The sequence below is a fragment of the Dysidea avara genome, chromosome 3 (assembly GCF_963678975.1).
Source record: "Dysidea avara chromosome 3, odDysAvar1.4, whole genome shotgun sequence".
Lineage (NCBI taxonomy): Eukaryota > Metazoa > Porifera > Demospongiae > Dictyoceratida > Dysideidae > Dysidea > Dysidea avara.
In genome coordinates, this window is record NC_089274.1 from 38,679,123 (window position 1) to 38,706,631 (window position 27,509).

At 37.7% G+C, this 27,509-nt stretch overlaps 2 protein-coding genes across 2 annotated transcripts; one reads left to right on the forward strand and one right to left on the reverse strand.

The window, feature by feature from the left end:
• Positions 1-693: 693 nt before the first annotated feature.
• On the reverse strand, positions 694-8,568 carry LOC136250910 (adhesion G-protein coupled receptor D1-like). Its single transcript, XM_066043251.1, has 11 exons — positions 8,434-8,568; positions 3,369-3,522; positions 3,240-3,306; positions 3,123-3,189; positions 2,975-3,066; positions 2,802-2,928; positions 2,702-2,743; positions 2,561-2,638; positions 2,443-2,506; positions 1,276-1,389; positions 694-1,207 (listed from the first exon to the last, which is right to left on the reverse strand). Exons 2-11 carry the CDS (start codon positions 3,460-3,462, stop codon positions 912-914), a joined length of 1,041 nt encoding a protein of 346 aa, XP_065899323.1. The 5' UTR covers positions 3,463-3,522; positions 8,434-8,568; the 3' UTR covers positions 694-911.
• Positions 8,569-12,591: 4,023 nt separating this feature from the next.
• On the forward strand, positions 12,592-26,390 carry LOC136248267 (ephrin type-A receptor 3-like). The gene is made up of 11 exons (XM_066040065.1): positions 12,592-12,951; positions 13,005-13,175; positions 14,933-15,000; positions 15,056-15,118; positions 15,171-15,499; positions 25,142-25,423; positions 25,473-25,620; positions 25,674-25,766; positions 25,818-25,931; positions 25,993-26,078; positions 26,140-26,390. Exons 1-11 carry the CDS (start codon positions 12,777-12,779, stop codon positions 26,336-26,338), a joined length of 1,728 nt encoding a protein of 575 aa, XP_065896137.1. The 5' UTR covers positions 12,592-12,776; the 3' UTR covers positions 26,339-26,390.
• Positions 26,391-27,509: the final 1,119 nt, after the last annotated feature.

Consider the following 27,509-nt stretch of genomic DNA (forward strand, 5'->3'; position numbering starts at 1 on the left):
GTACATGTGCACTGCAGGCTGCAGCAGAGACAAGGTTGCTTGCATGGTACAGTAAACTGCAGCTGCTATTATCATACTAAATACCTTCCCAAGTAATACAGCAGACTAACTTCTTTGACATTAAAAATTACACTGAGCATTGTACATAATATTACAGCTGTTTTTATAGCACTACATTATGTCATTGTTTAATTAGTATGCAGTTTGGTAAGTTCTAGAACATTCTTCTCATCATGTGTATTACCCATGTTTCTATGAGTCTCTATTATAGGGTTCCATAAGCCCTCCTTTTTAGAAGTGTTGATTTTTGCTGCTGACAAGTTTTTCTTAAAATTCATTACATAAAACCAAAACCAGTTTGTCAGTCAAAACACTTATTGCAAAATTTTGTTAAAGTAGCGAACACTCATTTTTTCCCTTGTTACTGCAAAATCACTTGAAACTTCTACTCCAGTATCAGAACCAGCATCTTCATATGCAGTATAAGCATTTCTAAAATAATTATATTGTTTTAATATTTTGCATCAACCACAGCTATAGTTCTAAAAGCTTTGGTTGTGCCTGTAACTATAACACAACAGCAAAACATGGCTGAAGAGATTATTTACTATTACCACTAGGTAGCTAGTATAATTATTTATAACCATGTTTCAATGTGGAACCCCCACCTCCTATTTTAAAATTTAACCTGATGATAACCAAATCTCAATGTGTCTCATTGCCACTACATATCCTGTTTGTTATTAACAACTAAGTTCACTAATGCTTATGATTACATGAAAAAAGGCAGCTTGGGTTAATGAAACTCAAAATTGTACAAAATAATGAAGAATTAAGCAGTTGTTTATTTATTAAGACTAATGTCAAAAACATAATGTAATACTAAAGTGCAGTATATATATGGAGCTGCTTCATTTGTTGGTATGAGGTAAAACATCTGGCTTAAACTTAGTAGCTGTGCCACTTTGTTTTCCCTGGCTTTCAACATGTTGGACTTCAAATATTGATACCATCTTATCAAAACCCTTCTCCTTGGATGATGATGCTTTTGTTTCATGCTTTTCAGGTAATGCTTCTTTAACCTCAGAATTTTGCTCAAAAAATGACTCTTTTTCACATCCAACGTCTTGTTCTTCAATTATTGATTCTTCTAATCTGTTAAAGGTTGTAAGCTTTACAGATTTCTCTTCATCAAACACACAGTCTTCTGCATATTGTACAACAGACAGAGCTAATTGTTGCATTACAAATGCATGGCATGTAGTAAATACATACCTACTGGAGTTTCTGAAACTTCTTTGGATGGTGTTGTGTTTAAGTAATCAGCACCACTTGTGCTACTTCCCAAAGATATTTTCTTACCATGAAGATCAAAGTTACTTTGTGAAGCTACAGAAACAACATAGAATGATCTGTTGATGTATTGCATGCACATATATGCATATTTATGTACTGAAGTGTGATATGTTTAGGCTGTTTTTTTTTTTTTTTGTCAATGTTCTCTCATACCATAGGGCAAGAAATTTTTGTGGGGATACAATATTTTGTGGATTTCGCAGGCGTCTTACCTACGAAAAGTAAATATTTTGTAGTTCCTGTATAAGTTGTATGGAGATCGATGTCTAAACCATGAAAATTTGTTCCACGAAAATTACTGATTTTACCACATTCTAGCAATGCATGAAAATTTAATACCACAAAAACTTCTTGCCCTATGGTAGGAAGGTGCAAACCTTCATTATCCCTACTGTACAGTACTACCGTACTATATGTTAAGATTACAGGTTCCCAAATTAATGCACTTAATATAATTGTACATGTACGTAACTGGCTCTGAAAAAAAAAAAGAGTTTTATTACCTGTGACAGTAGGTTTGATTTCAGACATGAATACAATTTACTGTACATTGTCAAAATCAAGAGTTAGGCAGTCTACTTTTGCTGGTTGCTTATTCAGTTATTCTAGACCCAGTATGAGCTGTCTGAGGTATTGATGGAGCTCTGGGCAACCTAAGAATGACTTGAGATCTGGCTGTATAGCTCCATGATCTTCATTTGTACTGTATTTGTCTCACAGTTTTAAGAACTTATAACCCTATAACTTAGCCAAAAAGTAACCCCCCCACCCACCTCCCCTGTTGGAGCTCTCTTGATACATTCAACTTTACTAAAAATGATCTAGAATAGCAGAAAAGTTACAGTGGATGCTCTAGAGTGCAAGGAATTGTTGTATATAAAACATGTGAAAATGTGGAACACGTAATCTCAATCATTGGCAAGCTATGAAATAAAGCTGGCATTTTAAATTTAATACTTGCAAAAGAGGTGATAAGACTGCATGGTTTTCCCAAAGACTGTTACTCCACTATGTAGGTCTTGGCTTTACATTTGTTACTAAAACTATGAGCTATAATGTGATACTGAACAGATTGTTAAAACATACTTCTTTCCCTTCCCATGCTGCTAGTTCCAATAGAGCTTCCCATAGTACTTGTGCTTCTTCGTCCCTGTAAAGTTCAGTATGCTAAGTACCATGCTCCCATAGATAGGTATATACTTACTGAACGCATTCTGCTATAAATACTGTATATTTGACTGTTTCTCCAAAAGTTGTACCATTCCCTTATTTCTCTAACCACCTAGATAAAATGACATTTAAAAGCTATACCCCACTATATTATTATTGCACAACTCAACATCACCTGTTTGTTTCTTAGAACTTGGAATATAAATATAAAGACACCCTAAAATTAAGTAACGTTACACATGTACTTTAAAATATTTGTTAAAACAATTTATTACCTGCAGAGAATTTAGAATTGCAAATATCCATGCAAATACTACAGTGTCATTATTTACAGCCAGAATGCCAATTATCCACGTCACTCCAAGTAGTGGCAAAAGAAAGAGTGTAGCCTTCAACAAGGGTCTGTGTGCCAATTATGAACAACTAAATGATTAGCATTACTACATACTTTGTTGTGTTTGTATTGTCATTTTCATTCATTCTGTTCCTCCTGCTTGAGTACAAAACTTTTAGAGTAATTCCTAGAAATACGAAATTTATCTGCAAAAGTATATTGTATAATGTTTGTATTAATGTAAAAACTGTCAGTACTATACCAAGATTATAACTGCAATGGGTATGATGAATGCTGCAATAGCTCCGTCATCTGATGTGATCCAGCAACTACAATGTTGGCATTAGAGCAAACTTATTTGGTAACTGTTAACACTTACTAATCATCATTCCCATAGTGTTCATTAGCTATTCCAGCTGATATTGCAACTATTGGAATTGCTGGACCTAGAGAAATGGTATTTAAAAGATCTTCAATAAGCATTATATTACTTTATATCAATGCTTACCCCAGCCCAAGAAAAAGAAGAAACGTCGATTGTTCAGCTTATTACCAAACACAGTCACCAACAACATGTACAACATTACTCCTTCACATAACATCCAACAAAATGCAGATGTGAAAAAATACTGTAAAAGTACTGCTACCAGTACACAGGAGGCCTATGCAAAAGAAAAGCAAAACAGCTTAACACAGTTGGTCAACCCTATCTGTTCAGCACAATCATACAGTACGGTAGTATCATACAGTACGGTAGTACTGTATATTAGGGATCATGGAGATTTGGGTTTTCCTAGCCAAAAAATTCACCCAATAACCAGCTTCACAACTCCATCCTGGTACCTTGGCAGTATTGGTTAGGTATAACCAAGCCCAAAAGTGCCTTCAGTATGATCCCAATAAATTGTTACGATATTTTAAAAATATATATATTCAATGGAATTTTTACTGACTAACTGCCTGCCTGCCTGCCTGCCTGCCTGCCTGCCTGCCTGCCTGCCTGCCTGCCTGCCTGCCTGCCTGATACCTTCAGGCAAGCGTAACTCGATAACGACTAAGGATATTGGCTTGATTTTTTCACTGCTCGACATTGCTTTGTCCTGAGACGTCCCTTTTGGCAAACCGCAGTATGTCCAATGTACACATCATGAACTTACCTTTGTCCTCCTTTGCGTTCCATTTCTTTTTGTTGACAGCTCGAGGTGTCAATTCGCGGTAGTGGGATGCATGGCTTCCCTACAGTACATTTCGGAAATCGTCTGTATTTTCCATGGTGACTGGATTGATTGCAGAGACGATTCTGACACTGTACTTCGTTTGTAACGCTGTGTAACGGGCTGAAAATAGCTGAAAACGAAACGTAATGGTGACTGCACTTTTGAGACAGTAATTAACAGTTAGGGGCACGCGAATCGTCATATTTTCATGGTGACTGGATTGTTGCAGAGGCACTTCTTCTACTGTTTTTCATCTGTAGTGCTGTGTAATGGACTGAACATAGCTAAGCGAAGCGTAATGGCCATGCACTTTCGAAGCAGTATTTGATAGCTGGGGCATGTGCTGTTCAGACGAAAACATTAATTCTGGTGCCATCCTTTCTTTTGATGCAGTATGCGTGGGTTCACCAGTCATAATAATGTTACAAAAAAGTAAACAAACAAGTTTAAGGAAAAATTAGGAATTTTAAGGATCATAGAAAAAAGTAGGGAAACAAGGGAGGTCGCCTACACCTGCAGATATACTAGTGAACATTTAATCCCTAATTCAGTCTTGAACTTAAAATTCCTTAAACTTGTTATAATCAATACATACCATACAGACATTACTATAGTTGACCTGGTCTTCTTAAAAAAAACATATCAAAGAATGTTCACTTCCAATGTGGTTTTTGTACTGGTACATGCATGTTTATATCAAAAACATGTTTGCATACCTCATACTAAATGTATGAAATATGTGATTGAAAAGCCCCACACTGTATTGTTCTTGCTCATATCAAATACTACTTTGTAAAACAATTCCAGTATTAAGGCAATACTAACTACTATGGCAGCTGACTCATGTTAGTTGTGTATCACAAGTATTTTTATATAGGAAAAAACAAGGGTCAGGTGAACACAAACTTAAACTCATCAACTCATTTTAGTTACATTCCAGTACACAGAAAGATTAAAGGAGAACAGTAGGTGCAATCACCAGGTAATAATAACTTAGTTATCACCCAGATGAATTTTTATTTATTTAAGCTATGCATAAGCCACTATGATCGTGAAGCTAACATTACTGTTGACTAAGAACATGTCATAGGTGGTACTGTATTATACAGTACAGTAATACTGAGTACAGTAGTACTGTATATTAGGGATCATGGAGGTTAGCACCTTTTCACAAAATAATATTGTTACCAGAAATCAGTCTCACAATATTAGCTTCATGGTGCCTTGGCAGTATTGGTTAGGTAGAATTAAGCCCAAAAATGCCTCCAGAACAGCCAAAAATGCTTCAGGTTGTTACAGAATTTTAAATTATTTATTCAGTAGAATTTTCTGGTGACTGACTGACTGACTGACTGACTGACTGACTGACTGACTGACTGACTGACTGACTGACTGACTGACTGACTGACTGACTGACTGACTGACTGACTGACTGACTGACTGACTGACTGACTGACTGACTGACTGACTGACTGACTAATGCTTTCAGACAAGCATGACTCGATGACAGCTAATGCTACAGACTTGACGTTTTTCGACATTGCTTCAAACTGACAGGTGCCTTTTGGACTTGCCTTTTGGACTTACCTTTGTCCAGTTTTGTGTCCCATTTGTTTTTGCTGACAGCCCAAGGTGTCGATTCATGGTAGTATAATTAAGCTTCCCTACATTCATAAATGGGAATCATCCGTATTTTCTGTGGTGACTGGATTGATTGCAGAGATGCGTCTCCTACTGTTCTTCATTTTAATTGCTGTGTAACGGGCTGAACATAGCTGAAAGTGAAGCACTTCACTTAAGTGATAGTTGGGGTATGCAAATTGTTCATACTTTCATAATGACTGGAATGATTGCAAAGTCATTTCTCCTATTGTTCTTTGTTTGTATCACTGTGTCATAGGGCTGAACATAGCTGAAAGCGAAGCATAATGGCCACTTCACTTTTGAATCAGTAATTGGTAGTTGGGACACATGTCCAGGCGAAACATTAACTCTGGTGCCATTTTTTCTTCTAATGTGGTATGTGCAGGTTCACCAGTCATAATAATGCTACAAAAAAATAAACATCCAAGTATAAAAAAACCAGAAATTTTAAGTTTGGTTAAGAAAAAAGGTAGGGAAACAAGGGAGGTTGCCTACACCTGAAAGGCTGAGACAGCAGTGCTGTGAAAGAACAGTGTGGCTTCAAATAACATACCTGGAAAAGAAATGGTTGCAATGGCTGTATAGCCTAACTATTTTGAGGGGAAAATTTTTGCTTTTTCGAGGACTTTGGGGTTACCGGTGAAAATTTTATCAAACTTTAGACCTCCATATAAAAAATTACATATGGGATCATTTGCAAATCTGCGAAAAATTTATTTTTACACTGCTCAGCCTCGAAAATATTATCCCTTGAAATAATTATAAATGCACAATGAACACTGGACAACTTTTAAAACATTTTTGTGCACTTTTTACCATTTTATTACAACCCCACAGTTTTACACTTACCTTGTAAATATGCAGCTATATTACCCTGATATTTTTATACCACCAAAAGGCATTTTGTGATGGTTACCCTAGTTTTCAAGTTATTTCAATAAGCAATTTATGCTGTAGCTTTACAAAAGAACAATCATTTATATGTATGTAAATAAAAGTCCATATATAGCACTGTGATCATTTATCAGATTTGTAGCACACTTGATTTGTGAATTCACCTCTATACGTTCCTTATCTGTGTCAAAGATCAAGTTAAGCATTTGCATTTTATAGCATTTTTTTGCAAAGTGTGCAAATAAAAGAAAAATAAAATCTTGGCCCAATAAACCCCCAAACTGTGGCCACCCATATCTTGGATGGCACAATTTTGATCAAATTTGGTATGTGACCAGGTAAGCAATTGGTGTGCTTTTGAGAATTGTAAAAGTCATCAAAGTTTTGTTCAGGACATACCCTCCAAACTCACTAGAATAGCATGCATACTGATTATCTAAGGTGCTTCACACCCACTCATCCCTCCTAGAGCATCTAAAGCATGGCTTCTTATTGACATGTAATGTAGCACGTCACGGTGCATGAAACATAACCTAAAGAGGTATCTTATATGGCTTGGGCCAGATTTGTGCACAACAAATATGGGTGATTCTGTTAGATAATCATTTCATCTGCATGTACACTGTCATAATGACAAAATTATGTAATTGTATGATACTGATGACACTAAAGGACAAGATACATTGAGCTCAAACATGTTGATTGCTCTGTAACACACATTACTTGTGCAAGCTTCAAAATAAGGAGTAAACATGTAACATCACAGTTTCTTAATCTGTATAAAGGAGTAAATATCTATGGTGTATTGGACCACTCAAAAATGAAAACAATAACCCAAACCCACAATCAGTTCAAATAAGGTTATAAACACAAAACTAGTATCCACGGGTCCAAACACATGTCACATATTGAATTGCACAACAACCTTTGCCAGATCCAATTCATTGCAGAATGTCTTACCTTATATGTACTTCTGTTGCATACAAAACAAGATTAATAATATTTATACCACAGGAAAGAGTGCCTTGTTTGATATAATAATTATACACATGAGCCCAAGGGCAAGTGCATATGTATCAGGAAAGCATGAGTAGCTACATATACTTGTGGTATAATTTATTTTGTGCCAATTACTTACACATGTGGGAAACTGTAATTGACATGCTTCACTGTATTTACATTGGGCCATGTGAATTTTGATAGTGGATATAGATAATGACAAATAGGAATAATGACAGGAATAACGAAAGGTCGCTACTGCATTTAGGATTCTAATGTACACCACCGTGTAACAATACAAACATATAAAAATCCTATTGTGGGTTTATACAGTTAGCAAATAAATACAAGACATCAAAAAATAGCTCCATTTTAAACAAATAACTTTTTAAATACTATTAAAAACGTAATCCCACAATCAATTTCAAGAAGTGTGACTATACTATAGCAGAGGGAGATAGCAAAGGACATCAAAGAAATTGATGATTTCTTGGAACATGATACACCCTCTATATGCACACCCTACTGTGCAATATCAAGATAATAATATGCTCTGCCTTTATCACAGTTACAAGTGCTATAACCATGTTAACATTCCAGAACCAGTGCATACTCTGGCTTTTCCTCTTCATCTAAGGTATGGAAGTGGTACATAAAACATAAATAAAATAAATACTAAATATACACAGAAACTTCAAAATTGCAAGATTACTTCCCTTGTGCTAAAGTACTCAGCAATTACACAAGATTTAATTTACCATGAAGATAACATAAAGGGTATGATGTGCTTTATGCAGTACCTTTACACAAACTACTCACCCGGTAATCTGTAGCAGTTTCTATTCCAGCAACAAATACTATCAGACCCGAAGCAAGTGCAATGCATAGATTAAGGTGGATGAAGATGCGGTTGATTTTATCCTTTGTTCTATATATCAAGACACACGGTAGTGTGTCGTGCGGCCCAAGAAGCCGGCGCGCCACACCGTGAGTATATTGACAGGAAGAACGAAAACGTCATTTTCACAACTTTGTATCTCGGTGATCACTTATCTGATTGGAACCAAATTTGCTACACAGTTGTCCGCCAGCCAAGGGAGTCTACATTCCAAATTTGAAGGAAATCTCTCCAGCCATTTCCGAGATACGAGCTGCCAAAGTTTCGTTTTTTTTCTTCGTTTTTTTTTTTCTTCTTCTTCTTCGTCTTTTCGCACACTTGCAAAAATTGCTATAACAAGCAAACGCGTACTCCGATCGCCTTGAAATTTGGCACACAGAAAGGGAGTCCAAAGGCGAATCCTAGCATCAAATTTGGTACAAATCCGATGAATGGTTCAGGAGTTATTACCGATTATTCACGTAAAACAAGATCGATTTGTCGTCACGCCTACAGGGTAAACCGCTTCATGGAATGAGTTGAAAATTGCTATGTAGATGGAGTAACCATCGTAGGAGTGCCTTTTGGTGGTTTGAAAGGAATCGAGATAAAGACCACGGAGATATGACACAAAACCCAACCTGTGTCACAATTACGCGATCGATTTTTATGAATAAAAAAGTATTAGTTTTCACGCCTACTAGGCAAACCGCTTAGAGCAATGAGCTGAAAATCGGTGTATAGCTGGAATAATCTTGATAGAAAGTCCTTGCAGTAGTACAGAAGAATCGGATTACAAACCACTGAGTTATGATTCGAAAGCCAACTCCGTGTAGCAAATGCGAGATCGAGATACTCTAATAGAACAGTCACCCTAATAGAGCATTTGGCTAATTTATTTACTCCATTATAGAATTTTATTACATCACAAGTTATTCTGTAGGGAGTTCAGCTGCAAACAGTTAATCTTATAGACAGTTCAGCAAGAAGACAGTCACCATGTGGAGAGTTAAGCAAATATACCACTATAGAGATTCAGAACATTACAAGTCACACTGAAGAAAGTTCAGCTATAAACAAGTCATGCACTGTGTAGAAAATTCAGCTACAATTAAGTCACTCTCTAGAGAATTCAGTTACACAGAATTCAGCTACACACAAGTCACTGTGGAGAGTGTTCAGCTACAAACAAATTACCCTTTAGAGTGATCAGCTACAAACAAAACACTTTGCAGGGTGTTCAACTGCAACAAATCAATTACCTTTAGAGCGATCAGCAATGAACAAATCAACAAAAATCTACCTGTAGAGAGATCAGCTAGAAACAAATCACCCTGAAGAGAGTTCAGCTACAAAAAATCACCCTGTAGAGACATCAGCTAGAAACTAGACACAATGTAAGGAGTTCAGCTACAAGCAATCACCCTCTAGAGAGTTCAGCTAAAACAAATCAACCTGCAGAGAGATCAACTATAAACAAATCACCTTATAGAGAGTTCAGCTACAAACAAATTACCCTATAGAGAGATCGGCTACAAACAAATCAACCTGCAGAGAGGTCAGCTACACACAAATCAACTTGTAGAGAGATCAATTACAAACAAATCACCCTGTAGAGAGATCAGCTAGAAACTACACACAATGTAAGGAGTTCAGCTACAAATAAATCACCTTATAGAGAGTTCAGCTACAAACAAATCACTCTGTAGAGAGATCAGCTAGAAACTGGACACAATGTAAGGAGTTCAGCTACAAGCAAATCACCCTTTAGTGAGTTCAGCTACAAACAAATCAACCTGCAGTGAGATCACCCACAAAAACGCACTTGTACAGAGTTCAGTTACAAACAAATCACCCTGTAGAGAGATCAGCTAGAAACTGGACACAATGTAAGGAGTTCAGCTACAAGTAAATCACCCTGTAGAGAGATCGGCTACAAACAAATCAACCAGTAGAAAGATCAGCTACACACAAATCAACTTGTAGAGAGATCAGCTACAAACAAATTACCCTGTAGAGAGATCGGCTGACAAATTAATCAACCTGCAGAGAGATCAGCTACACACAAATCAACTTGTAGAGAGATCAGCTACAAACAAATCAACTTGTAGAGAGATCAGCTACAAACAAATCACTCTGTAGAGAGATCAGCTAGAAACTGGACACAATGTAAGGAATTCAGCTACAAGCAAATCACCCTTTAGTGAGTTCAGCTACAAACAAATCAACCTGCAGTGAGATCACCCACAAAAACGCACTTGTACAGAGTTCAGTTACAAACAAATCACCCTGTAGAGAGATCAGCTAGAAACTGGACACAATGTAAGGAGTTCAGCTACAAGTAAATCACCCTGTAGAGAGATCGGCTACAAACAAATCAACCAGTAGAAAGATCAGCTACACACAAATCAACTTGTAGAGAGATCAGCTACAAACAAATTACCCTGTAGAGAGATCGGCTGACAAATTAATCAACCTGCAGAGAGATCAGCTACACACAAATCAACTTGTAGAGAGATCAGCTACAAACAAATCACCCTGTAGAGAGATCAGCTAGAAACTAGATACAATGCAAGGAGTTCAGCTACAAGCAAAATCACCCTTTAGTGAGTTCAGCTACAAACAAATCAACCTGCAGTGAGATCACCCACAAAAACGCACTTGTACAGAGTTCAGTTACAAACAAATCACCCTGTAGAGAGATCAGGTAGAAGAATTCACCTTGTAGAGAGTTCATTTACAAAGAAACCATCATATAGAGAGTTCAGCTACAAAGAAATTACCCTGTAGAGAGTTCAGCTACAAGAAGTCACCTTGTAAAGAGTTTAGCTACAAAGAAACCATCATGTACAGAGTTCAGCTACAAAGAAACCACCTGTACAGAATTCAACTACAAACAAATCACCCTGTATAGAGATCAGCTAGAAGAAGTTACCTTGTAGATAGTTCAGCTACAACAATTCACCCTGTAGAAAGATCAGCTAGAAGAAGTCACCTTGTAGAGTGTTCAGTTACAAAGAAACCATCATGTAGAGAGTTCAGCTGCAAACAAATCACTCTGTAGACAGTTCAGCAACAAAGAAACCGCCATGTAGAGAGTTCAGCCTCATACAAACCACCTTGTAGAGAATTCAACTACAACAAATCACCCTGTAGAGAAGAAGTTACCTTGTAGAGAGTTCAGCTACAAAGAAACCACCATGTAGAGAGTTTAATTGCAAACAATTCACCTGTAGAGAGTTCAGCTAGAAACAAATCACCCCGTAGAGAGATCAACTGGACGAAGTCACCTTGTAGAGAGTTCAGCTACAAAGAAACCATCATGTAGAGAGTTCAGCTGCAAACAAATCACCCTGCAGAGAGTTCAGCTACAAACAAATCACCCTGTAGAGAGTTCAGCTAGACGAAGTCACCTTATAGAGAGTTCAGCTACAAAGAAACCATCATGTAGAGAGTTCGGCTATAAAGACACCACCATGTAGAGAGTTTAGCTGCAAACAAATCACCTGTTACAGAGAGTTCAGCTACAAAAAAACCATCCTGTATATAGTTCAGCTACATTTCAAGTCACCCAGTAGAGAGATCAGCTGCAAAAAAAATCCTGTGGGGAATAATGAGCATGTAATAAATATATGTATATAATTTGTATAATTACTAATAAAATCAAAAATAATTGAAGTACTAAAATTCTTCTTTAAGTTATTTTCTTCTTCCTGTGGTAAAGAAAAAAACACATGGGTTAAAAAAGCCCCAAAGCCAGCCATAGGCCAACTTTGCAGTATACAAATACAAAAAGAAGTGATATCTAATCAAAAACAGCCAAGCTGTAAAAAATAGGTGCGGCCCCCATAAAGGCCATGGTGAAAAAAGATGTGAAATCCAAAGTGGCGGCCAAGAAATGGCTGTATGGTGGAGTGTGAGGATGGGTATGACAGATCAGGAAATACCAACCAATATAACTGTGATCTAGATGGTATGGGAGGAGTAACATGGATGTTCGATGGTAGAGAAGTGTCTTGTTCTCCAGGTATGTAAGAGTGCTCAATATGATATTTCCATATTAATGTTACTCATGCACATTGCAGTCCAATGTTCCAGTCTCAGTGATCCAGAGAATGGTAATGTGACTTGTTTCTCTACCACAAGTATCTTCCAGAACACATGTACTTATTATTGTAATCGTGGTTATCAGTTGAATGGTAACAGACAACCAAGTTGTACTGCTGATGGGACATGGAGTAGTGAGCCAGTGACTTGTACCATCTTAACATGTAATGATCCAGAAATGGAGATAACAAACAGCCAATCAGTTGGTGTTTGTAATATGACTTATGGTTCAAGGTGTTCACTGAATTGTTCAAGTGGTTTCACTACTAGAGGTGATGGGGCACATGTGTGTGATGATGTGAATGGTGTAGCTACTTGGACTAGTATTGGAGGAAAGTTTCGTTGTGTAGCTGGTGAGTTCAGTAAGTAAATCAGTAACTTAATTGAAATTAATTAACCAAACCAGATGGTGGAGGGGGATCAGATGGTGCTGCTATTGGTGGAGCAATTGGAGGAGTCATATTTGTTGTAGCTATCATTATAGTGGTGCTACTTGTAATTGTCTTTGTAAGAAAAGCACAGAAAAAAAAAGAGAGATATTTTGTTGGAGCTGAGAGTTCACACTCTACATCTGAAGGTAGTTAGATAGTTTATCCTAATATATATGTGTGACCCAGTCTGAGAAAATCGGTCTTATCGCCCATGTCAGCAGATTCGATTTTTCACCCAGGACACAAAGCTACATGAATAAACTATCTAGCTAATTCCACAATCAAAATCAGCTAGACTTGAGTGGTCTGGTTTTTCTGGCTGCTTTTCCCAAGCCCAGTGGCAATCTGTAAATGCGGTGTGGGGCCTTAGTGGAGCTCTGGTCAGCCTGGGGATGACTGTGTGTGGCTGTACAGCTCTGTGGTGTTGAATAAGTACCTCTGCTGTGAATGTCCTTTCATTTTAGCCAATTTTGATACCTGAATGGCCCAAAACGTGGCCTAATTCATCCCTACGCCTTCCTTTTCAATTTTTTAATACTATCGTTCTTGCCTTCCAGCCCCCCCCCCCCCCACCTCCCACCCCTTTTGCAGCTCGCCTGATACAGTCAACCTTGGTTTGAAAACTATCTAAAATGGCGGGAAACTTAGTTGTTGGCTAAAACTATCTAAAATGGCGGGAAACTTAGTTGTTGGCTACTTGCACAGACGTGTGAAAATTTGGTACACATATAGCTTCAACCATTGGCGAGCTAAAACACACTAAATACTTAAAACCGGTGTTTCTTGATACTTTTAAATAGGCGATAAGACCGGTTTTCCCAGACTGGGTCACATAGTTTCTATGTATGTAACAAGAATTTGTTAGAATAGTAATCTAATGAATACAACATTGTTTACACATTCACCTATACATAACTATTGCAGAGTGTTTTATGCACTAACACAGTATGTAAATACATACTTTGTATCCACTATATGTAGTTTTGCACATTTATAAGAGTGCTACACCAAAATATGGCTCAGAAAAAGTGGGTGAGGCCAGGAACAAATGTAGCACACGGGTGAGAGAAAACATAACATGCAGTAAAGCCAATATGTATAGTAGAATGCTTAAGTGTTATATTTTTATGTTGCACAAGTGTAGTGGTGCTTTAGCTGGATTATTGCACAAAGCTAGCTGCTGTGAAGGGTGCATGAGAGTGAGTGGCTTACTGCACATGTGCAAAGATTCAGCCAGTGATGGTGTGATGGAATGGCTATCGGTTTTAGTGGGTGTGAGTGCAGTTATTGAGTGTATTTCTGTAGGGAGGAAAACTGGAAAAGGCAATAACTGTGACTGAAAGTGAATAAAGATTTATTACGTTTCACTTGGCTTTAGATTTTAAAAGATGGACCTTGTAGTGTTGCTTAATGCCAACTTATTGTTGCCTTTGTTATAAATGCAAGCCTAGGATACTCTTATTTGGATTAATTCATTTACCCATGTTGTGTCTCATGTATTTGCCAAATTAACATTCCATCTGATAATTTTTAAAATGGGTTTATCATTATTGCATTTCTGTGGTGAAACAATTGAGTCTGTTAATCCGTAGCTTGTATACTGTTTGGGTGAGTGTATTGTGTTGGGGTCAAACTAGAAACTACAATAGACACCGCCTTTTGATGTCAGGTGTACAATATGGAATATTAAACATACTCTTGCACTTTTGACCTTCCCATGCACTCAAAGTAAACTGACACTGAGTCAAACCATTACTGCACACACAGGTGCTCTCATAATGCATTCAGCTCAAAAGCAACATATTAACTATATATGTATATATGACAACTAGCTGATTCTGTAAAATCCTAAAATTTTGTCAGCTGTGAGTATATGCACTTTAAATAAATGGACATTTTACAGGTTGCAAGACCAGTAGTACTTTATGTTTTGCTAATGAAGTGTACCAGTCATCCACCGAACCACTACAGGTAACCTCTCAATAATATAATAAGATGGTGTTATTGATGAGTATAATATATGCAGCCAGTTTATGAAGATACAAGTATAGTCATCACTAATGACCAAGCATCCATATCAATTCCTCAGGTATATAGATAGACATAATTTATAATTGACAAGCTTGATACTTACTATATAGCTGGACTATGAGGAGCCTGATCTTTCTGGTAAAGCTTCATTTGTGGACAAAGCCATATCCTCAATGAAGAGACAATATAATGTCACTGTGCCAGCACAATACGAATTGCCATCATCATCCACATGTACAGTAAGGATATATGAAATGGAAGGTCCTGCACCATATGAAATAGCTGAATCAATGGAAGATGAGCAGCAAATTTATGAGACTCCATGTGAGATTGAAGAAGACATTGGTCCAGTATATCTGGAGCCTTCTTCTGATGAGCACAAAATCTATGAAGAATTTGAAGGGAAGAGATTCCGCAAATTATGTCACAGTGAAGTCACGTAAGCAATCATGCTGTACTAGACTCTTGCAAACACAAATACAGTGTGCTTCAACATTTAGAGGGCCATAGCCAGACTTTTATCTGGGTAGGTTCTTTAGAAGAAAAGGTGGACCCTTTTTTGCATGGTATGGTGCAGGAATAGCTACATCAGGGTGTAGTTTTCAACATGCTTTGCATGCTGAGCTTCGCATGCTTTGCATGCTGAGCTTCGCATGCTGAAACTAGGGGTCTGGGGGTATGCCAGCCCAAGGAAAGTTTTGGAAATCAAAAAGGTTGAATTTAGTGGCATTTCAGTCAGTAAAAATAACACAATTAATCTTGTTAGGCAGCAGATTCAACAAGCTCAAGGCCAGCTATATTGATGACATCTAGCAAAGTATCTCTACTGCTACTGTAATTATACCATCCGTGTCTAAATGTATTGGAGTGTCACAGTGAATATGGATGGAAAAGCATGAGCGCTCTCTCAGCAGGGGCAGTGGAGCAGGCCAAAGAGTGCTTTAAGGCAATGAAATTTACACATTGCATGGAGTTGAAGCATGGATGTTATTCATGGTGGTCTGGGGAACTTATGCACATTTTTTTATTTTAATGAAAGCTCTAGTTTAGACAATTTCACTATATTTTTGTAAATAAATTTAGTAGTTAGCTACATGCAGGTTTAAAATGAAATGTGAATGCTCTATTAGAGTGATTGTTCTGTTAGAGTGGTTAACTGCTCTAGAGTATCTTGATCTTTCGTTACAAGCACTGAATAAGCAACCGGAAACACTTCATTTAAAGTACATTCGCGTTCACTTGGACCTTCTTACTGAACTGCCAGTGCCAACACAATAAGATATGAATTTCAAATTTGTACCATTAGGAAGCCCATGAAAATCCACACAAATGAGCACCAAAACCGCCTTGTTGTTTAACAAGAAAAAGAGTTATGAAGCTGTAAAAATTGTGCTGTACATTGCTATTGGACATCCTGTTTGACCGCATAGTGCTGTGTGAATATATTTCAGGTGGTAAACCCAAAGAAGCCAGATCATGTGTTTCCAATGGACAGTTAGTGCATTATGGTTACATAATAACTGTCTACCCACTGGTTGATCTAATTTACAAAGCCTTTGATTTCTACTCAGCTATAAGAAGTCCAAGTGAACGCAAACGTACTATAGCTTGATATTGCTACTTGTTAGTGGTATTTAGTAAATTTTAGCTACAGTAATGGACTTTTGCTACTGAAATTAGGACTTGTATACTAAAATTGTGGAGCTTTTGGCGACCTTTTTGCTAAAATTGTGGACCTTTTTACTGAAATTGTGGACTTTTTCCAAGGGGGTGGTTCTTCAGAAGCCCCTGAACCCCCTGGCTATGGGCCTGATTTAAAATCAATAGATAATCACACATTCTGTTTCCAAAGTGTTGGTAATTTCTGTACACACAAAGTATCTCATATGAGCTTTGAAGAAATTTTGCATAGCTAATTGAGCACTGCATTCAAATTTACATTGTTCTCAACTGATTGAGCTGTCATGCATTATGACCTGTGTGCACATAAACATAACTCATCCTCAAAATCATGCAACAAACTCTTGTTTAGATTAGTTAGAAAATTTTTGCTGAGGTACTTTTGCCTCTTCATGTTATAGAGCCCTCATGGTGTATGATATTGTTATGAAAATTTATTACAGTATTGAACACAATTTAGCCAACAGCTGCAAACATTGCATACTTTATCTGAGGTATTATCAAGACACACGGTAGTGCGTCGTGCGGCCCAAGAAGCCGGCGCGCAACACCCGTAGTATACTGACAGGAAGAAAGAAAACGCAATTTTTGCACCTCCGTAGTTCTGTGCTGCCTTGATGAAACAAGACGATTTTTGCTGTGGACACTCCCTCCACTTTCAGCACTCCACATTCCAAATTAGAGCGAAATCGCTTCACGCGTTCCCGAGATATGCGACTTCAAAAATTGGCTTAGTTTCTTCGTTTTTCTTCATCTTCTTATTTTTCTTCCTCTTTTCGCACACTTACAAAAACTGCTATAAAACGCGAACGCCATATCCGATTTCCTTGAAATTTGGCCAACAGAAGGGGGGTATAAAGGCACATCGTTGTACCAACTTTGGCTAGGATACGATAAACAGGTAAAGAGTTATAATCGATTATTCACGAAAAATAACACCAATATGTTGTCACGCCTACAGGGTAAACCACGTATGGGAAGAAGCTGAAACTCGGTGGGTGAATAGGTTAACTATTGAACCTCAAACCTTTTGTGGTTTGAAAGAAATCGAGCTAAAAACCAGGAAGATACAACGAAAAAACCAACAGTGTGTAACAATTACGCAATCGAGATTAGCTAATAAAAAACGACTACTTGCCACGTCTACCAGATAAACCACTAGGGGGAATGCTTTGAAAATCGCTGTATAGATGGAGTAATCATCTTAGAAAGGCTCTTCAATGGTGTAGAAGAATCAGACTTAAAGCCACGGAGTTATAACACGAAATCCAACTTGGTGCAGCAAGTGCGAGATCGAGATACTCTAATAGAGCAGTCATCCTAATAGAGCAGTCACCCTGAAGAGAATTCAAGAGATCAGCTAGAAACAAGCAACTTGTATAGAGATCAGCTAGAAACAAGTCACCCTGTAGAGAGATCAGCTACAAACAATTCACCCTGTAGAGAGATCAGCTAGAAAAAGTTACCTTATAGGGAGTTCATGCAACTATGGAAAGGGATAGTTCAGCTAGAAGAAATCACCTTGTAGAGTTCAGCTACAAAGAAACTACCATGTAGAGAGTTCAACTACAAACAAATCACCCTGTAGAGAGATCAATAGAAGAAGTTACCTTGTAGAGAGTTCAGCTACAAAGAAACCATCATGTAGAGAGTTTAGCTGCAAACAAATCACCTGTAGAGAGTTCAGCTACAAACAAATCTCTCTGTAGAGAGATCAGCCAGAAAAAGTTTCCTTGTAGAGAGTTCAGCTACAAACAAATCACCCTGTAGAGAGATCAGCTAGAAGAAGTAACTTTGCAGAGAGTTCAGTTACAAAGAAACCATCATGTAGAAAGTTCAGCTACAAACTAGTGACCTTGTAGAGACATTAGCTAAAAGAAGTTACCTTATAGAGAGTTCAGCTACAGAGAAACTATCATGTAGAGAGTTAGGCTGCAAACAAATCACATGTAGAGAGTTCAGCTACAAGCAAATCTCCCTGTAGAGAGATCAGCTAGACGAAGTTTCCTTGTAGATAGTTCAGCTACAAACAAATCACCCTATAGAAAGATCAGCTAGAAGAAATTACCTTGTAGAGAGTTCAGCTACAAAGAAACCATCATGTAGAGAGTTCAGCTGCAAACAAAACACCTGTAGAGAGTCAGCTACAAGCAAATTTCCCTGTAGAGAGATCAGCTAGGAGAAGTTTCCTTGTAGAGAGTTCAGCTACAAACAAATCACCCTGTAGAAAGATCAGCTAGAAGGAGTCACCTTGTAGAGAGTTCAGTTACAAAGAAACTATCATGTAGAGAATTCAGCTACAAACTAGTGACCTTGTAGAGACATCAGCTAAAAGAAATTACCTTGTAGAGAGTTCTGCTACAAAGAAACCACCATGTAGAGAGTTCAGCTGCAAACAAATCACCTGTAGAGAGTTCAGCTACAAACAAATCTCCCTGTAGAGAGATCAGCTAGAAGAAGTTTCCTTGTAGAGAGTTCAGCTACAAACAAATCACCCTGTAGAAAGATCAGCTAGAAGAAGTTACCTTGTGGAGAGTTCAGCTACAAAGAAACCATGTTGTAGAGAGTTCAGCTGCAAACAAATCACCTATAGAACGTTCAGCTACAAACAAATCTCCCTGTAGGGAGCTCAGGTAGAAGAAGTTATCTTGTAGAGAGTTCAGCTACAAAGAAACCATCATGTAGAGAGTTCAGCTGCAAACAAATCACCTGTAGAGAGTTCAGCTACTAACAAATCTCCCTGTAGAGAGATCAGTTAGAAGAAGTTTCCTTGTAGAGAGTTCAACTACAAACAAATGACCCTGTAGAAAGATCAGCTAGAAGAAGTCACCTTGTAGAGAGTTCAGTTACAAAGAAACCACCATATATAGAGAGTTCAGCTACAAACTAGTGACCTTGTACAGACATCAGTTACCTTGTAGAGAGTTCTGCTACAAAGAAACCATCATGTAAAGAGTTCAGCTGCAAACAAATCACCTGTAGAGAGTTCAGCTACAAACAAATCTCCCTGTAGAGAGATCAGCTAGAAGAAGTTTCCTTGTAGAGAGTTCAGCTACAAACAAATCACCCTGTAGAAAGATCAGCTAGAAGTTACTTTGTGGACAGTTCAGTTACAAAGAAACCATCATGTAGAGAATTCAGCTGCAAACAAATAACCTGTAGAGAGTTCAGCTACAAACAAATCTCCCTATAGAGAGATCAGCTAGAAGAAGTTATCTTGTAGAGAGTTCAGCTGCAAAGAAACCATCATGTAGAGAGTTCAGCTGCAAACAAATCACCTGTAGAGAGTTCAGCTACAAACAAATCTCCCTGTAGAGAGATCAGCTAGAAGAAGTTTCTTTGTAGAGGGTTCAGCTACTAACAAATCACCCTATAGAAAGATCAGCTAGAAGGAGTCACCTTGTAGAGAGTTCAGTTACAAAGAAATCATAATGTAGAGAGTTCAGCTACAAACTAGTGATCTTGTAGAGACATCAGCTAAAAGAAATTACCTTGTAGAGAGTTCAGCTACCAAGAAACCATCATGTAGAGAGTTCAGCTGCAAACAAATCACCTGTAGAGAGTTCAGCTACAAACAAATCTCCCTGTAGAGAGATCAGCTAGAAGAAGTTTCCTTGTAGAGAATTCAGCTACAAACAAATCACCCTCTAGAAAGATCAGCTAGAAGAAGTCACCTTGTAGAGAGTTCAGTTACAAAGAAACAATCATGTAGAGAGTTCAGCTGCAAACAAATCACCTGTAGAGAGTTCAGCTACAAACAAATCTCCCTGTAGAAAGATCAGCTAGAAGAAGTTACCTTGTAGAGAGTTCAGCTTCAAAGAAATCAACCTGTAGAAAATTCAGCCACAAACAAATTGCCCTGTAGAAAGATTAGTTAGAAGAAGTTACCTTGTAGAGAGTTCAGCTACAAACAAATCACCCTGTAGAGAGATCAGCTAGAAGAAGTTACCTTGTAGATTATTCAGCTACTAACAATTCACCCTGTAGAGAGGGCATCAAGAAGAAGTCACCTTGTAGAGTGTTCAGTTACAAAGAAACCACCATGGAGAGTTCTGTAATAAAGATATGTATTATATATATAATTTGTACATTTACTGATAAAATCAGAAATATTTAAAATACATCTGCTTCATCTTTTCTTCTTCCTGTGGTAAAGAAAAAAAAGACAGGTTAAAAAAGTCCCAAAGTTTGTGGTATACAAATACAAAAAGAAATGAAATCTAATCCAAAACAGCCAAGCTGTAAAAAAACAGTGCGGCCCTCAAAAAGGCTATGGTGAAAAAAGATGTGAAATCCAAGGTGGCGGCCAAGAAATGGCTGTGATGGTAGGTTAATGGTAAAAATTTTAATAACGGCAATTTAGGTGAATTTTTTGCCAAGACCAAGCAGTACAAAAATTCACCTGAATTGTCGTTATTAAAATTTTTACCATTAACCTACCATCACAGCCATTTCTTGGCCGCCACCTTGGATTTCACATCTTTTTTCGCCATAGCCTTTTTGAGGGCCGCACTGTTTTTTTACAGCTTGGCTGTTTTGGATTAGATTATTTTACTGATAGGTTTTATTAAAAGTGCGTGATCTGTTAGATTACTCAAGCAATGCACTATTTACATAGTTTTTTAAGCCATGAGCAGATTAAGCACATGATGGATTAGTAAAGATGTATTTATACTTCTACACTAGGCTACATGCTTAATATCACGATAATCACAATATCATGGGACTTATTTCACGATAGTCACAATATTAAATGAATTGAATATGTTAATGTTTTCACAGGACAAGTTTATTCAGTCAATCTTTTATGCTTATAACAATGATGTGACAAAGTTGACACTTGTTTTTTATACATCACCACATGTTGCTAGAGAAATATCCTCATATTTTGCAAATATCACATCACTTTTCACGAAATAATTTGTGTTTTTATATCACGATATACTTTTTTTTCTTTATCTTTATCATGAAATGTTTCTATCACAATTATTGCAATATATGATATATCATGGCATCACTAATACAAAGCACCTATTGCCAACTACTACTGACCACACGTTTTTCTACATACAGAATTATCAACTATACTTAATTACTTTATTTATTTATTTACTAAGGCTTTACAGCACAAGTGGTGAAGACACCTGGTCCTACAGCCTGTTTAAAGATGTTATATTAAGCAAGGGCGTATTTAGAGAGGTTTCCTGGGGTTCTGAACTCCCCTCTGAGATTTTAACTTGTGGGTTTGCAGCAGGAACACCAAACTGTCTTAGTTTGGTAGCAAAAATGTAGAGTGAATGGGAACAGGACAGAGTAGTATAGCTATTGTGCATTAGAAAACTTACATTGATTCCTCATAATTATTATTAAGGGAGAACAAGGCCAAGGGTTTGTACTGAGATACTCTAATAGAGCAGTCATGCATATGTATCCTAGTAATGCAGTCTAACTATTCTAATAGAACATTCATTAGAGAATGCAATATGGGTATATAATTATAAGTTAGCAGCTAAATTTGATATGTATATTTGAGTCACTATATTTGCCATAATTGACATTTATGTCTTACAGGGAACAAAGCATGTATTGAAAATAGCTTACTACCCATGAAATCACAGATCTAGTAAATTTTGAAGCATTATAATGTTCAAAATATGTCAGCAACTTAGGGCTGCACCCCCATACCCCTGCATCTCGGCTATAACTCACTACCAAATCTGGAAAGCACGTTAGAGAATTCCTGGATATGCCTTTGTTAATATGCTTGAGTTTGAGAAAGAGAAAAAAACATAATTAAGCTTTAACAGCTTCAATCCTGCAGCCATCTGATTTATGCTCAAACTCCTACAGAAGTCTACCAGGCAATCAGGATGTTTTCTCCCAGCAAATTTGTATCCATAGGAACCCTAGAGAGTGGCTTTATTACCTAAAGTATCCCTGCAAATTAATATCAGTGTATCTGAAAACTCAAGGATGCCCTATCTTGCCATAGATAATAATGAAAAGTTTCAGAGCAATTGCGAGATAGGAACGTGAGATATGTATAACCGCAACTTGATTTATAACTTTTTTATTAGTAAATACCATGTGAAAATAACAAGAACTGCAAGTCTTCAGACTTCATCGACACACTTAGTTGCTTTTGCCAGTTTGTTACACAAGTGAACAGTGTGTACTTGGTATGTGTGCAGCAGCTTAAGGTGGTGGTCAAGCGGATAACAGGAACCTTGGCTATTAGAAATCCAATAACCTATGAAGCCATAATAAATAACATGATTAGCTGTATGAGGGCATGCAGGCATGCCTTGTGCTAGCATAGTCATAATTGTACTGTTAATCCTTGTTGGGTGTAGAGAAAACATTGTAATATATAATCTCTCATCACAAGCTCTTGTAGAATAGAAACCATCTGTGCCATTTGAAATCCACAATGATTATGCAACTCATGCGATTGAGCATGTACTATACCTACTAAGTACAATGGGGTTTTGTAACAGGCCAAAATTTTGAATGCTAGTCATGGATAGGTTATAGCAAATGTTGCCTTGTATAACAATTGCACTCTGGTTAGGTGTTTCACTGTAGAGCTGCTTTATTCAAGCTTGTGAATTTTGTGCCTTCTGTATTACCAATATTGATGATAATACATAGGAACATGAACACTGCTAAGAACCACTGGTTACCAAAAAGAGGGATCGTCAATCATTTATGTATATTCTAAAACCATCTAATGCTAAAGGTGAAATGGTCTTCTTCGCGCAGCAGGAACATAGGTCCATTCCTCCTTGTTGTTAGCTCTAGTAGACTTCCCCTGAACTCTGTGTGGAGAGAGAGATACAGTATTACCAAAAAATTAATACAATTGTAGGTGACTACTTGACCACCACCTTAACGTTAACAATTTGCATTGTTCAAGGAAATTATGAATTCCACTGCTAGAGTAGACTTGGTATTGGACTTTATTATGGCAACTTCTTCAATTAAACACAACTTGGTTAATGATACATTTTAGTGTTATGGTACAAATCTGCAACAGGAAGAACTTGGTCAAATATATTGTATAATTTACCAGTTTATAATTGGTTGCCTATTCTAATTCAAATATATAAATGTGTGGTCTAAATTTAAGGGTTTCTGCGCATCAGGGGCAGTGGAGCAGACCAAAGAGTATAGGGCCCATTTTTGGTAATTAAAATTTTATGGTGGAGTTTGAAGCATACGACAGGCATAGATTCCATTCTGGGGGTCTGGACATGCTCCCTGTAGATTTTAGCTCTGAGATAGTGTTTTAGATTATTTTTACTATGACTATAGACTCCATTATTAGAGTATATAGGTGACCCAGTCTGGGAAAACTGGTCTTATCACCCATGTCAGCAGATTCAATTTTTTCCAAGACCACAAGCCTACATAATAAACTATTTAATTTCACAATCAAAATCAGCTAGACTTGAGTGGTCTGCTTTTGCTGGCTGCTTTTCCCAAGCCCAGTGGCGATCCGTGCATGTGGTGTGGGGCCTTAATGGAGCTCTGGTCAGCCTGGTGATGGCTTTATGTGGCTGTACAGCTCTGTGGTGTTGAACAAAGACCTGTACTATGGATTTCCTTTCAGTTTAGCCAGTATTGAGACTTAATGGCCCATAACTTGGCTTAATTCATCCCTACACCTTCCTTTTCAATTTTTAAAACAGCTCCTTCCAAGCCCCTGCCTTCCTCCCCTTTTGGAATTCACCTGATACATCAACCACAGTTTAAAAATGGCAGGAAACTTAGTTGATGGCTACTTGCATAGTGGATGCTCTGGAACGTAAGGAATTGGTGTAAAACGTGTGAAAATCTGGTACACATAGCTTCAACCATTGGTAAGCTACAACACACTAAAACCGGCATTTTTCAATACTTTTAGATAGGTGATAAGACTAGTCTTCCCAGACTGGGTCATATATCTTGATGTTTTGTTACCAAGCAAAGTGGGGGATGGCCCTCCCTGCTTCTACTGCATGCCTATGTTACCTATGGTTTTTCTTGCTACTGCTGATTTTTAATTTGACCTTCAAATTATCAGATGCCTATCAGTAGCTATGTGAGCATTTCATGCAAATGTCAAGTGTATGTAGCTACTTGGTTTTAGGATCTTAATATATTCTTTTTGTAGTAGCATATTTCATTGATGATCTCTATACTTACTTACAGTGATGGTTAGTGGCTTATCTGACCTAGGCAATTCCAATATAATCTACAATTGCATTTAAATAAATGCCTGTGCTTATTTGTTTGCTTAAGGGATTGATCTAAAGCAAGTAAATGCTAAAAAAAATAGTACACTATCTTTGTCGTTCTTAGATACCCTACTGATGTTGCAAACTTTATAATTTATTTCTATCAATCTATTTCTGGCCAGGAGTTTTGAAGAGTTAGGAACTGGAGAATTTGGAGTGGTTAATCGAGGCATGTGGAAGCCATCCTCCACCAAAGAAGTGGAAGTAGCAATAAAGACTTTGAACTCTGATTCTACTGATAAGGATAGAGTACGATTCCTCCAGGAGGCTGCCATAATGTGCCAGTTTGATCATGAGAATGTGATCAAGCTTCATGGTGTAGTGACTGAGGCTCCTTCCATGATTGTACTGGAGTATATGTCACGTGGAGATTTGAGAAGTCTACTACTTAAACTACAATCTTCGTAAGTGAGCATTGTATATTGTTTGTAACTTTTTAACTATCACTTGTAGTGGCAATACTCATCCAAAGTTACCAATTGTCCTATTAAAATTTTGCCAAGAAGTTGCAGCAGGAATGACCTATCTAAGTGCTAAGCACTTTGTGCACAGAGATTTAGCAGCCAGAAACATACTTGTGTCTGACTTAACTACTTGCAAGGTAACAAATAGTTTAATGCTCTATAAATGAATTTCTGCTTTCATATACTGTAGATTGCTGATTTTGGAATGTCCCGTGATCTGCTGAATGAAAACTACTATGTCACATCAGGGGGGAAGATACCTGTAAAGTGGACAGCTCCTGAAGTATGAAAATTATATTTAACAATGCTTCGTATATTACAATTCGGTACATAGGCACTCTACTATAGAAAGTACTCACTATACAGTGATGTTTGGAGTTATGGCTGTGTGTTGTATGAGATATGGAGTTTGGGACACAAACCTTTTGAGGACATGTCAGCCAATGAAGTATGTATAGCAACACAGTATGTACAGCATGCAGTTAGTAGGTATATTACCATGTCATTAGACAATTGAGAGGATTGATGCTGGACATAGACTTCCACCACCTCCTGGTTGTCCCAGAACAATGTACAGAATAATGATTAAGTGTTGGTAAGTAACATAGACTGTTTTGCCATTGTATTGGAATGTATAATATATTGCATTCACATAGGAATCGTGAGCCAAGGTCAAGGCCACAGTTTGGACAAATAAAAAAGTTATTGGATGGTAGTGGTCGTCATCTGTTAGGATGGTCTGATGAAGACAGAGAGATTGCTGGTGAAGATGCTATGAAGTTGGGAGCTCCCTTGGAGTCTGCTAAAAACCTTTACTATGACTTGCAGATGTTATACAACAAGCAAACTCAATGAGTGATTTTGCATAGCTCAGCAATAGCAATGTGTGGAGTTTGGAAGATATAAAAAAAAAAAAACTACGATATATGTGACTGGATCTATGAAAACCGTTCTTATCGCCCAAGGCAGGAAGTTTGATTTTTTCACACAAACACAAGGCTTAATGAATGCACTATCAAGTTTCACTGCCACAGTCGACCAGAGTAAAGTGGCCTGCTTTTTTTAGAGCACAGTGGCGAGCCGTACGAGTGGTCTGTGGTCTGGATGGAGCCCTGGCCAACCAGGTGATGGCTGTGTGTGGCTGTACAGCTCTGTGGTGTTGGACAATGACCTGTGCTGTAAGGCATTTTAGCCAGCTCTGAGCCCTGAATGGCCTATAACTTGGCCTAATTCATCCCAGCATGTTTCTTTTCAGTTTGTGAGCACCATCTTGCCTGCCTTCCCGGCGGGGCCCCCACCTCCCACCCTTCTGGAGCTCGCCTTCCAGGGCCCCCGCCTCCCTCCCTTCTGGAGCTCGCCTTCCAGGGCCCCCGCCTCCCACCCTTCTGGAGCTCGCTTGATACAGACAACCTCTGTTTAAAAATCTAAAATGGCGGGAAACTTAGCTGTTGACTACATTTTATCAGTGGATGATCAGGAAGGTAAGAAATTGTTGTGAAACGTGTGAAATTTTGGTATGCGTAGCTACCACCATTACAATACACTGAATATTTAAAATCGACATTTCTCGATACTTTTAAATGCCGGGGCGATAAGACCGGTTTTCCCAGAGACAGTCACATATATGTTAAATGTTTCTTTAGGTTGTGCACATAATTTTGCTGTAAGTGCTATTATGAGTATTTTATATCAGCATTCTTGTGATAATAATGGTGATTTTACATTAAAATTGATGCTGGTACATAGTAATTATGATTTTCATGCAATTTGCATTTGGTTCTTCCATCTGTTGTTAATGCATGTATTAACACTAAATAAAGTATAATTACCCCATACAATGGGAGAACAGTTAAAGTGTTCCTATCAACAACAATAACTATGCTAAATACATGTACAGGACTTACTGGCAGGCAGGCCAGCATGGCTGTCTGAGGTCTACCACAGCAAAACTCATGTATGGATACTAAATAATACTGACTGATACTAACTCTGTATTTTTACTCAGTATTGCTCCATCTTGAGACCA

What these genes read in the sequence shown, in the direction of transcription:
- LOC136248267 (XM_066040065.1), top strand. Translation starts at nt 12,777, where the DNA reads ATGGAGATAACAAACAGCCAATCAGTTGGTGTTTGTAATATGACTTAT. An exon ending in CTACTTAAACTACAATCTTC is followed by an intron (nt 25,424 to 25,472) that starts GTAAGTGAGCAT and finishes TATCACTTGTAG; the next exon opens with TGGCAATACTCATCCAAAGT. An exon ending in TAAAGTGGACAGCTCCTGAA is followed by an intron (nt 25,767 to 25,817) that starts GTATGAAAATTA and finishes TTCGGTACATAG; the next exon opens with GCACTCTACTATAGAAAGTA.
- LOC136250910 (XM_066043251.1), bottom strand. Translation starts at nt 3,462, where the DNA reads ATGTTATGTGAAGGAGTAATGTTGTACATGTTGTTGGTGACTGTGTTT. An exon ending in GACAATACAAACACAACAAA is followed by an intron (nt 2,929 to 2,974) that starts GTATGTAGTAAT and finishes ATTGGCACACAG; the next exon opens with ACCCTTGTTGAAGGCTACAC. An exon ending in AAGTTCTAAGAAACAAACAG is followed by an intron (nt 2,639 to 2,701) that starts GTGATGTTGAGT and finishes CATTTTATCTAG; the next exon opens with GTGGTTAGAGAAATAAGGGA.